We start from the raw sequence: 12286 nt of genomic DNA, 5'->3' as shown, positions 1-12286 counted from the left end.
GTTTTCCTCAAGTCAAAAATGACACCCTGACTTGTTTTGTTTTTCAGAGCTCTCTCAGAAGACAAACAGATTCTTACGTAAGTTGCCTGTGTCTCAATTTGAGTGTCACTTGCTCTTTTACAGTCCCCAAAATCTTCCTCTAACCTTTATATTTATTTCTTTCTAGTTGTGCAATTGCTCTAAAATCCATGTGTCTCAGATTGGGGGCGAGACACTACTCTATTACCAACAACTCTTGTGAGGATCAAATGTGTTTGCAAACCTTAAAGTACTCTATAAATGATAGCTATTATATTATTATCCTTCTGATTATCCTGGTTTTTGTTTCTTTTTTTACACATTTATTACTTTCTTATTTTTAACATTCTTTTTTAAATTTTGAATTCCAAATTCTCTCCCTCCCTTCGCCTCTTCCCCACCTATTAAGAAGTGAAGCAATGTGATGTCAATTACATAAGTGAAACCATACAAAACATATTTCCATATTCCAAAAAAGCAAGAAAAAAAAGTGAGAAAACTAGAGTTCAGTTTGCACTCAGTTCATCAGCCCTTTCTCTAGATAGAGGTAGCACTTTTCTAGAATATTCTTGGATCATTATATTACCAGAGTAGCTAAGTCTTTCACAGTGATGATCATTTAAATAGTGCTGTGACTGTGTACAATGATCTCCTTAATCTGCTTACTTCAGTTTGCATCAGTTCATATAGATCTTCCCATATCATGATTTTTCTTAGGGATGAGAGTGGAGAAGAGAAAGGTTGTGTTCCTGGTGGAGATAGCTAGGGAAAAGTGAACACTTTGTGATCTTTCACCATAACTCCCTTGTTTATGCTTGGTGGTGATAACAGGGTTTTTTCGTCCAGTATTTCTATGGTTGAACTTCACCTTTGGTTTTGGGTTTTGGCTAGGTTTTTTTTGGTTGGTTGGGTTTTGGTTTGTGGTTTTGAGGGGCTTTCGGTTATTTTTTGTAGGGAGGAGGGTTGGTTCTTAGTCAACTACTCTATTATAAGAATCTGCATTCTCTGGCATTAAAGAAGGAATCATCGTTTGTTGAATTAGATGGCCTTGAAGTTCCAAGCAGTCAGGCAAACTTAATGAAAAAATTGAATATAACAGCTACTAAATTCTCAGATTGGCTGCAAATGTCTCTTTATTAGAGTGATTCAAGTTAAGTAATACAAACCAAAGATATTTCTGGCACATAAACTACTTGCCTCACATCTATAAAACCCGTTTTTCCCTGAATTTCCTAATCATAGTTTAAAGTTTCATTTGTACTTTTCTTTCTTGGAGGAAAACAAATAATAATCATCCAATTTTTTTTAAACCAACTTCTTTGTATGGTTAGCCCCAGCTTCTTATAGTCTTTATCCCCAAAGCAGCTGTTGTTAATGATGATGAGGATTGATGATGATGGTGGTGGTGGTGTTGATGATGATGAAGGGAGTGACTCTGAACACATTTATGAAAATGAAAAAATGAAAACAATGCTTTAAATGGTGTGTTGGTTTCCAGTCTGCCAGCCAGCCTCTAAAAGTCCTCTTAAAACTTTTGTCTATAAAATCAGAATATTACTTATCTGGCCTACATCCACAGGATTGGTATGGATCAAATAAAAAGGATGTTTGTGAAACTGCTTTTCCACTTTCATTTCCAGGAAAATGTGACCAAGTTCAAATACACTTTGCCCTGTATTAAATAAGCTGCTTTGTTAACAAACTAAACGGCTTCCCAGAACTGAAAAAAAAAACAGGCAGAGAATGAGGGAGGATGTAGAAAGGATCAGAGAACAAGAAGAAAGGAAGGAAGAATTGAGGGGGGGGAGAAAAAAGGGAGAGGAGAGGGGATAAATAAGATGAGAGGGAGAGCAAAGAGAAAGATAAGTAAAGATAAGTAAAAGAGGTAAGAAAGAAGAAAAGTCAGGAAGGAAGAAAAAGAGGGAAGGGAAAGATCTAGTGAGGTGGTAATGACAAAGAAATATTTTAAAAGTAGAGAGGGAATCAGTAAGAAGTAAAGGGTAAAACTCATGGAGGGAAAAAAATATGGAAAAGGAGACATCAAAGTTGAAATTAAGAAACTAGATTTCCCAGTTTTTAATGACTTATTACACCATCAGGTGGGCAGATGTCTGCTTTGGGGCCAAGGTAGCCTTTTATACAGTTGTAGACAACCTATGCCTGGCTTTGTGACAGGTCATTTCTACATCCAGTGGAGATAAATTCACAATGAAGTGTGCTTTTCTGAGGAGACTGTCTATAGCTTAGAATCAGAAGCAATAAACATTAAGTACCATGTCCAGGCACTGTGCTACATGCTGGAGATAAAAAGACAGAGCATAAAAGAGTCCCCACTTTCAAGGAGTTATCTACTGGGGAAGACAATATATAAAAAGAAGCTAAAAAGTTAGAGAAAGTTGAGGGAAAAAATTACCCAGAGCTGGATGAAATCCTGCTACCTGGGTAGGAAGTAGTCTATGGAAGTGAGAGTTTCAGATTTGATTTCACCTTGCAGAATGATGAGTTTGTGGGAATCATGAAGTCCAGGAAAGTAGCTGAAAGGAAAGTGATAAAGTGAATTGTCTGGGTATCCTTCAAGAGTGGAGGATCTAGCAGGGGTAGGGAGCCTGAGGCCTCGAGGCCACATACAGCCCTCTAGGTCCTCAAATACAGCCCTTTGGCTGAATCCAAACTTCCCTCCAAATTTCCCAGAAAAAAAATCCCCTTAATGAAAGGATTTGTTCTGTCAAACTTGGACTCAGTCAAAAAGTCGCACTTAAGGACCTAGAGCGCTACATGTGGCCTGGAGGCCACAAGTTCCCCATCCCTGATCTAGAAGAATCTCTCCAATCAGAAGTGTAGTTTAGTGGAGTAGTATTTGAGAGTACAGAAGCCCATAAACTCTGACCTCAGGGGAAAGAATTGCCCATTAGTGTTTGTAAGAATGTTAAAGATCAAAAGGACCCCTTCAATCAGGCAGCACCAATTGTGATTCACTCTCCCTATCACCATAGCCAAAAGGCTCAGTTTAGATTGTAGAGAAAGATGTCACGCAAGCTCCTTCCTAAATTCAACCCCTCTGCTATGACTTCTGAAGGGCAGCTAGGTGGCGCAGTGGATAGAACTTTGGTCCTGGAGTCAGGAAGGCCAGAGTTACAAAGGTGATGTCAGGTACTTATTAACTGTATGACTTTAGGAAACCTATTTTGCCTCATCTGTAAAAATGAGCTGGAGAAAGACATGGAAAACCACTCCAGTACCTTTACCAAGAAAACTCCAACTATGGTCAAGAAAAGTCATGAAATAACCACTATGCATAAACTAGGGAATTATGGAGAAAGGTCATATACTATTCACTTTTCCTTGACTGCCTCCTTAGGAAGATGACCCCTCTCTTCCCTAAGAAAAACAATAATAATTAATTAGAAGAATAACAATATACTTTTAACTAGTATTTAAATAGCACTTTAATGTTTACAAAGTACTTTACATATGGTAACTCACATGAGGTAGGTGCTATTATTATCCCCATTTTACAGATGAGTAAACTGAGACACAGAAAGGTAAAGTGATTTGCCCAGGGTCCCACAACTAGTTAGTGTCTGAGGCAAATAGTTTTCCTGACTCCAAGTCCTCCTGTCTATCTACTGAGCCATAGATTACCTTATAAGGATGGTCATTTAACCTGAGTATAGTCATAGCATTTTAAATTCAGAGATGAAAGGGATTTCAGAGTCCATCTAGTCTATCTCCTCCCCTCACTCCATTTTACAGATAAGGAAACTGAGACCTAGCAAAGGAGTCAAAGTAGCATGCCCAAAATCACAGATAGTATCAAAGACAGGATTTGAACTCAGGATTTCAGACTCCAAAGTTAGCAATGTTTCCTTTTGGCTAGGCAGCCTCCTTTCCTTAGAGGTAATTATATCTTTAACAGTAGATGAGAAACAGCAGAAGGAAGGAGTGGACTTTTTTCTAGGTTCCCTAATTGAGAGGTGAGAGGGAAAGGACTTATCCCCAACCTCAGGTTGCAATATTGCAGAAGATCTCCTAGATTTCCTTATAACTTACACCAATTAGATACTCTTCACCAGAAAGAATATCAATGGGAAATGTGTTCTTGAGCTAGACAACTGAGCTAACCTATTTGGGTTTCTTTTCTGTATGCCTGTCTATCATTTTCATTACTACTGTTATAATATATGATCTCCTTTGGTCACCCTCCTAGAACTTCAAAGATAAAAGGGGCCTTTAGAGATCATGTAATCCAATCCCTTGATTTTGTAGAGGAAGAAATTGAGGTCTGGACAAGTTAAATGATTTGCCCAAGGGCACACAGAAAGGAGGTTAAAAAGGTAAGACTAGAATCCAAGTCTTCTGGGGTCTCTTAGGCTCACCACAGCTTTTTCCACTACACCAAGTTAGTTCTCCTGCTGTGATGCCTTGTCACTCCGTCATAACTTCTTATTCATAATGTGCTGTGATCGTCTTATTCCCACCATGCACTTCTCCATTGTCCTATGTGATACTAATGATTTTGAATTCATTAGAGACTGTGGTGTTCCATGACTTGCAACCATATAACAACACTGGTAAAATACTGGTATTATAAAGGGAGGCCTTCATTTCAGGGAAAAGTTGGGGGGAGGTAATTAAAATAATTTTACCTATCACAGAGGTTATCTCTTTACTCTCATTCCTCTTTTTCAATTCTGGGATAGATATGTTGTCTAAGATAAATACATTGGGGTCCTATGTCATTCAGCAAATTGTACATCATAGTCAATCAACCAACAAGCTTTTATTACCAACCAAGCAGAGTGCTAAGCACTGGGGATACAAAAGCAAAAATGAAACTGTCCCTGCCTTCCAGGAGTTTACATTCTATTAGGAGGAAAAACATGTACATAAATAAGTTTATACAAAGTAAAGGGGATAGGGGAAATAGGTGGGAGAAACAGGAAGTCTTTCTATAGAAGGTTTTACTTGAACAGTTTTGAAAATAACGAGATTCTATGAGGCAGAGGTGAGGGTGTCAGGCCTAGAGGCCTAAGGGCTACCCGAGTCTTTCCTTACCTGTCACAGGTCTTCGGCTGGCCAAACCGGATAAACGTATGAGAGAAGAGACTCTCCAGAGCTGAACAAGGGTTAGGCTTTATTCAGGGTCTTGGTTACATATGCAGGGTGAATTCTTCCTTAGGAGAGAGGAATCCTCTTCCCAAGGAGGCAAAGATCTTACAGTAAGAGAATGGAAGTGGAAGTGGGAGAGGGGAGAGGGAAGAGGGAAGAAGGAAGAGGGAAGAGGGAAGAGGGGCCTTCTGTCCTCTAAGGGCCCCTCAGAGCTAAGAGCGCCTTCAGGCTTTCCTGACCCTACTTAAGCTCTCCCACCGCGTAGTTTGCACCTGAATACCATGCCTGTTCCCAGCCCTTAGACAACAATAGGTGTACTCAGACTATGGATTAATCTCGAGGGCGGGGATGCTCTCTCCAGCAAGTTTCCCACGGGGAAGAGGCGGAAATGCACACCCCGGGTCTCACACCTCAATTCCCAGCTGTTCCCTGGGGGGCCTCATGAGAACTCTAAGGTTTAGAAGTCCTCACCTTTACCTGCCCGAGACTGTCCACACAGAACTGAGCTTACACCGCCAACATGAAGGGAGAAGTACATTCCAGAGATAGGGGACAGCTAGTACAAAGACATGGAGGAAGCTAGGTAATGACTTGGAGTCAGGAAGACTTGAGTTCAAATCTTGCCTCAGACACTTAGTAGCTTTGTGATCCTGGGCAGGTCACTGAACCACTTGTGGCCTCAGTTTCCTCATCTGTAAAGTAGAGATATTACCTACCTTACAGGGCTATTGTGAGTACTAAATGAGATAATATCTGTAAAGAGCCTTGCAAACCTTAAAGAGCCATATAAATGCTTGAGGAGGAGGAGGAGGAGGAGGAGAAGGAGGAGGAGGAAGAGGAGGAGGAGGATTATAGGCGAAATGTCCTGTTGGGAACAGCAAGAAAGCCAATGATCTGACCAATAGGTATTCTTTATCCTCTTCTTATTGGGGGTGTTTTTCCTCTGTTATTTGCAGATCAAATTCCTTTGAGTGATTATTCTCATCCAGGAAACTCTCCAGCGTTCCAGGGCTTGATCAAATCAGTACAATGTCTGTTAACAGAAAGATCTGGAGCACCTCACCATGTGTAGGGAATATCTCTGTAACACGGACTTTATGCTGGATTTCCTCCACAATAGTGGCAAACACCTTAGGAAGCTTATATCTCACTGTTTTATACCTCCTCTGATATTAATGATCACAAGGTCATCCTTGTTATTTCTTTCAAGAAATTCTTGAATAATTTTGATATGTGCATGGGACTATCTTGTTGGAAGAAAGCATTTAAAGTGGCCAGTCAAATTAAATACTTTTGCATAGTGAACAAACAAGTAGAATGAAATCTTGATTGTAATTCTATGGTTACTATTACGTTTGACTGGAACTTCACTTTGGAAATTTTATCAATTCTCTTCTAACTTAGCAAGAATACTCTTAAGATTCCTTAATATGTGGACAGAGTGTCCTCTTAAAAATTTTATATAGAGGGAAAATAGTCACAAAAGTCAGTGGTTAATGTTCTCAGGCATCTTTTGGGGAATAAATCTGAAATTATATTTTAATGCCTTTGGCAACTTCTCCTTCAGATGTCATGAGACTGCATACCTCAATGCCCTCACATTTATATAACCTCCAATGAAAGCCTCTTCTGTGTATACAGAATCTAGTCCATCTACTTTTTCCCATATCTGCTCTCTTCAGGGTTATCTCTACCCCCTCTGTAAGCATATCTGGGATGGGGATATTAGAATCCAAGTATGATGGCTCTACTGTACTGGATGGTGAAAAAAAAGTTTGCTATAAAAATCTTTGTACATTTTTTCCATCTTTTATCTGTTTATTTATCCCCTTCCAGTTTCACCATTAAATGCCTATGCTAAGTTGAATACCTTTCCCTGTCTTGTCTGCTTCTCTCTCTAGGTGTTATGGGGACTTGAGGTTCAGTTTCTTTTGTTTCCCCACTACTCTAGTATAACCCAAGTTCCAAAGCCCATTGGTATGGGACTTTGTTCTCATTGGTGGAGATCAATGGCCCACAACTATGTGAAGGGAGCAAGAGAAAAGTGAGGCTCCCTGAGTCTCTTCTGGTTCTTCAGGCTTTGGACACTGTAGTCACCAGACAATGTCCCACATCTGTGTGAGGAGTGAGGCAAAGTTGGTGAAAGCAAGAAAATTTCAAATCTCTTCAGTTTCTTTGGGCTCTTCAGGCTTCAGGCTCTGAAGCTTCAGGTGGTTCTGTCTTCCAGTTTCAAGAGAAAAAAAAATGGAAGATGCCACTTGCACTTCAGATTGCTGAAGGAAAAAACTCTGGGAAGAAACTGGCAGTCTCCATCATATCCTTCCCCCAGCTTGTTACAATAGAAACTTAGAAGAATTACCCCTTTGGATAAGATCAACAACTCTCTTGGTTAAGCAGAGTTTTCTTGCTTCCAATGGAGGAGCTCCTTCACTCTCTGTTGTCTGGTATATATTCTCTGATGTTTCTCTAGTTTCTGCTTTGCTATGCATTTGGATAAATGGGTTTCTTTACTACTTCCTATGTGTGTTCATTTTGGAATTGGTATTTGGTAGGAAGGCAGTTGAGTCTTGGATATAAAGTTTGATCTCCCTTTCCCCACTAAGAAAAAATAATTAGAAGTTTACCCTGAACCCAAAAACCACATCCCCTAAATCAGGGGTGGGGAACCTGTGGTCTCAAGGCCAGAAAACTTGTAATATTTAAGGAAGCAAATTCTAGTCCAGAGGAAAGCAGCCCCAATTTCAATCTGGCCTCAATCTCCTGATTCCTTTCCTGCCAGGAAATAAATTCTCCCTTGGAGAAAGGGTGGGGGGGAGAGAAAGAGGCTAGTGATGTCTCCTCTACCTCCCTTCAATCCAGACAACAACATTCCTATGCTACATGGGGAATATGCTACATGAACATTGGCCCAAATCATTGCTGAATCTCAGAGAATGGAAACTGCACAGATTAACATAAAGAATTTTTTCTTTGGAAAATCCCTCTGTCAATGATTATGATGACTTGTCAACAACCAACAAGGACAGTAGGAAGGGTGGGGGACAAGAGCGAGTGGGATGAGAGAAACAGAGACAGAAATGAGGTTTAGCTAAAATCAGATTTTGAAAATGCCTTCCAGAATTTTATTCCTTTTTAAGGTATTGTAGAAGGGGAAGAAAGGACCTAGAAGCCTCTGACCTAGGCTAATCCTACCTTTTTCTGATTCTCTGGTCTGAGAAGACCATGAGGCAATATTATATATGACCCAGAGTTGCATCATTATTGCAAAGGAAGCTTCCTCCCCCACAACCCTGCACTGAAGCTGATAGTGATGGCTCAGTGTTACTGAAGGTTACACTTTTTATTTTCTTTAATGAACAATACATCTTTGGGAACTGTATTCCGTTTCTGCCCAACAATCTCTTGCTGATTTCTGTTGCTTTGTTTTGTTTTTAGCAATTTCTCGAGGAAGCATGAGTAAGTTATTTCTTTTTCTTTCATTATTATAATAATCCTTAGTGTCAAGAGGACCTTTCCACATTCACATCCAATATCAATAGACTCAAGGTTACTGAGGGTTCTATTTCCAATGTTTTTCTATGACAAGCACATTAGTGGGCACTATCTTCTACCAGAAAGGATTTATTTCTCTGTTTTGTTGTTTGTTTGTTTGTTTGTTTTTTAGTTCTCCCTCATGGAGCCATTGGTAAGTTATTTCATTGTCTTTCTCTTTCTCTGATATTTGTAGAGTATAAGGACAACCTTTCTCTACCATTGCTACTCTTGTTTCCAGGCAATATATTGGCTACAGGTTCAATTTCTCTTGCCTTCCCCATTACAAAACCTTTCCCTAATTATTAGAGTCTGTAGAAAATGAAAACTCTTTCTGATTAATATAAAGAAGACAGGTCAATGGAATATTCCTGTGACAGTGGCGATGATAATTTATCAATAACCAACAAAGATGTTCTGAAATAACAGAGAAAGGGGAAAGGCAGAAGAAAACTTGGGCAAATTACTTAACCTCCCTGGTCTTCAGTTTCCTCCTCTGTAAAATGAAGGGTTGTACTATAGTCTCTGAGGTCCCTTCCAGCTCTTGACCTATTAACCTGATGAGTAAAAATGAAAGAAATGAAGACAGGTTTACCTGTGGTGAGACATTAAAGCTGTCCTCAAGAACATCAATCTTTTTCCATAAATAAGATGGAGAACCAAATGACTTCAACCGTAAGTTGTACCCAACACATTTCACTTTCACAAGTCTGAAAGAAATGTTAAAACAACCTTTCTGCCCAGTGCTGAATCATTCCCACCCACTGTGCTCTGTAGCTAACACAAAGAACTTGGCATTACTGGGAATTCCATTTCTGATGTCCTTTTATGGAAAGTGTACCAATGGAAACCGTGATCTCCTGCCAGACAGTCTCTCATGGACTTCACTTATTTGGCTCTGCTTAGAGAACTTATTCTTTTTCTTTAGTTTTTCCATGTTCTTACAATGTAATACCCTGTCTGTTTCTAATTCCAGGGGATGTGGGGATGTGAGGCTCAGTTTCTCTAGCTTTGTCCCTTACTCAGCCTTGCCCTAACTTAATATTAAGATTCTGAAAAGTGGGAAATCTGCTAATTGAGAAAAGAGGTAAAACTAATAAATGTTCACCCTGGTAATGATTGGGTTGGCTTGTCAACAACCAACAAGAATACTCTGAAACAACAGGGAAGGAAAGAAGGACTAAAAGGCGATGTATGAGAAAAATGGAAGCAGGAATGAAATGTTTTCAGGAGCAAGATCTCAATAATGCCCTCAAGACAGTCCCTCTTTCTTACGAAGAGAGGAAAGGGAACAGAGGGGATAGAAGCCTCTAAACTTGGCTGTAACTTGCCCTTTTCAGATTCACTAAACTACCCAACTACCTGTAACAACCCTACCACCCAGAGCTATATCTTCTTAACAGGTGATGCTTAATCCACCACTACCATGAATTGCAACTGATACAGAGAGCTTGGGAGTTACTGAGCATCTTATTTCGAGTATTCTTCTATAGGAAATCTATGAGTGACAACTGTATCCTCCTGACAAACAATCTCACAATTTTTTTTGTTTTTTGTTTTTAGCTCTACCTCCAGGAACTATTAGTAAGTTATTTCCTTGTCTTTCTTTACTCTGGTGTTTTTACAGGAGCAGGGGACCTTCTCTGCCCTAACTATTCCTGTTTCCACATAATACAGAGCTCCTATGGAAAATGAAAACCCTAATAATTAATACCACAAAATATAACCATCAGGTGGCACCATTGAGCTGTAACTTGCGCTAAGAAGAAACTTAAACAGATCTCTTCAAGGAGGCATAGATTTCTTAGCAACTTATTCTCCTTCCTTTTGTGGGAGTGTAGTTTTCTTAATAGTTCACTCCCCTCTTGCTTTCCAGTCTATCATATCTTTCTTCCTACAACTATATCATCATCATCATCATCATCATCATCATCATCATCATCATCATCATCATCATCATCATCATCATCAATTAACCCCCTACCCACTCTGCACTACAGCTAATACAAAGGGATTGACATTAGTGGGAGTTTCATTTCTAAAGGAAAATACATATTCCCTTGCTCTGGGTCAGTCTCTTGGTGAGGATCAAAATGAGGGTTGCCAAAAAAAGGTAAATTTCCTCCTGGTAATTATGATGGCTTATCAAAAACCAAGAAGGACATCCTAAAATACAAGAGAGGGGGAAAGGGAGACTAAAAACAGGAAGAATGAAATAAATGGTGGCAAGACTGTGGTTTAGTCACACTAAAATTTTGATAGGTCCCTCAAACATTTCAATCCATTTTATCAAATAAAGGAAAGTAAAAAATGGTAGCAGATGTCCATACCCTGTACTGAACTAAGAGGAATCAGAAAGAGCCAGGGCTGCAATATCATAGGCAAGGGATGCTTAAACCCCACCTCCCCACACTGTAGCTGATACAGAGGTCTTGGAGTTAATGGAGGTTTCTGATATTCTTCACTTGAAAACATTTTAGATGTTTGGTTTTTTTTCTGTCGGACATTCCCTCATTGATTTCTGAGGTTTTTTGTTTTGTTTTCATTTTTAGCTATTCCTCACGGAGCCATTGGTAAGTTATTTCTTTCTCTTTTCTACTCTGGTGTCTTTTTTTCTTCTACAGCATCAGGAAGACCTTTCTCTAACCTGTTCCTGTTTCCAAGAAATAAATTAAATAGATTAGGCTCAGTTTATCTTTCTTCCCTATTGCCCTAGTCTTGCCCAAAAATATTGTTGAGTAGAAAAGAAAGTGAAAATCCTTCTGATTAACATAAAGAAGAAATACCAGTGGGCTATTTCCTGGTAGTGACTAAGATTATCAACAACCAATAAGGATATTCTGAAATAACAGAGGGAGGGGAAAGGGAGAATAAAAACTGGAGGCATGAATAAGATTTTAAAATAGGGGCAGCAATGAGATTTAGCAAGAGTAAGATTTTATTACTACCCCCAAGAGTTTTCCCCTGTTTCATGGACTAGAGTTGGGGCAAGGGGGAAGAGGGAAGGAAAAACAGGGAGCCAGAGACCTCTAGTTCAGGTTGAGTCTTACCTTCTTCTGTTTCTCTAAGTTCAGAGAACTCTGAAGCAACCCTATTGCCCAGAGCGGCATCATTACATTAGGAAATACTTAACCTTCCGCCCGACTGTACTACTACTAGTTCAGAGGGCTTAGTGTTACTGAAGGGTATAATTTCTGATAGTCTTTGATAGAAAACATTTCAGTGGGAGCTGTGTTCTCTTTCCTCTAGGGGAAGGGTGGCAAATACACATTTCTGTAGTGCCTATTATGTACCACACACTGTGCTAAATGTTGATCTCATTTGATCCTCACCAGCCTGGGAGGTAAGTGCTATTATGATCGCCATTTTATAGTTGAAGAAATTGTGGCAGACATAGGTTAAATGACTTGTGCAGGGTCACACAGCCAATAAATGCCTAAGGTCAAATTTGAACTCAGGTCTATCTGTCTCAAAGCCCAAATGCTCTATTCACTATACTAACCAACCAATCAATAAATATTTCTTAAGGTCCTACTTTGTTCCAGGCACTGTGTTAAGCACTGGGGACACAAAAAGAGGCTAAAGTCAATCTCTGCCCTCAGACAATTCCTCACTGATTTCTCTGTTT

The 12286-nt window shown here is 39.6% G+C and overlaps 2 protein-coding genes across 2 annotated transcripts in view; one reads left to right on the top strand and one right to left on the bottom strand.

The window, feature by feature from the left end:
* BTNL2 (butyrophilin like 2) overlaps positions 1-9378 on the bottom strand; it is a 108553-nt gene extending 99175 nt beyond the window's left edge. Inside the window, exon 1 of the mRNA XM_072637601.1 lies at positions 9254-9378. The gene's annotated coding sequence lies outside the window, so the exon portion shown is untranslated. The remainder of the gene's footprint in view (positions 1-9253) is intronic.
* The window catches only part of LOC140522324 (uncharacterized), a 35085-nt gene that overhangs the window by 13325 nt on the left and 9474 nt on the right, over positions 1-12286 (top strand). Inside the window, exons 4-8 of the mRNA XM_072637629.1 lie at positions 48-77; positions 8563-8583; positions 8792-8812; positions 10222-10242; positions 11211-11231. Of these exons, the coding sequence (XP_072493730.1) occupies positions 48-77; positions 8563-8583; positions 8792-8812; positions 10222-10242; positions 11211-11231 (114 nt within the window). The remainder of the gene's footprint in view (positions 1-47; positions 78-8562; positions 8584-8791; positions 8813-10221; positions 10243-11210; positions 11232-12286) is intronic.

Source organism: Notamacropus eugenii, chromosome 2 (assembly GCF_028372415.1).
Source record: "Notamacropus eugenii isolate mMacEug1 chromosome 2, mMacEug1.pri_v2, whole genome shotgun sequence".
NCBI lineage: Eukaryota > Metazoa > Chordata > Mammalia > Diprotodontia > Macropodidae > Notamacropus > Notamacropus eugenii.
This window is presented reverse-complemented; position numbering and strand designations above follow the sequence as displayed.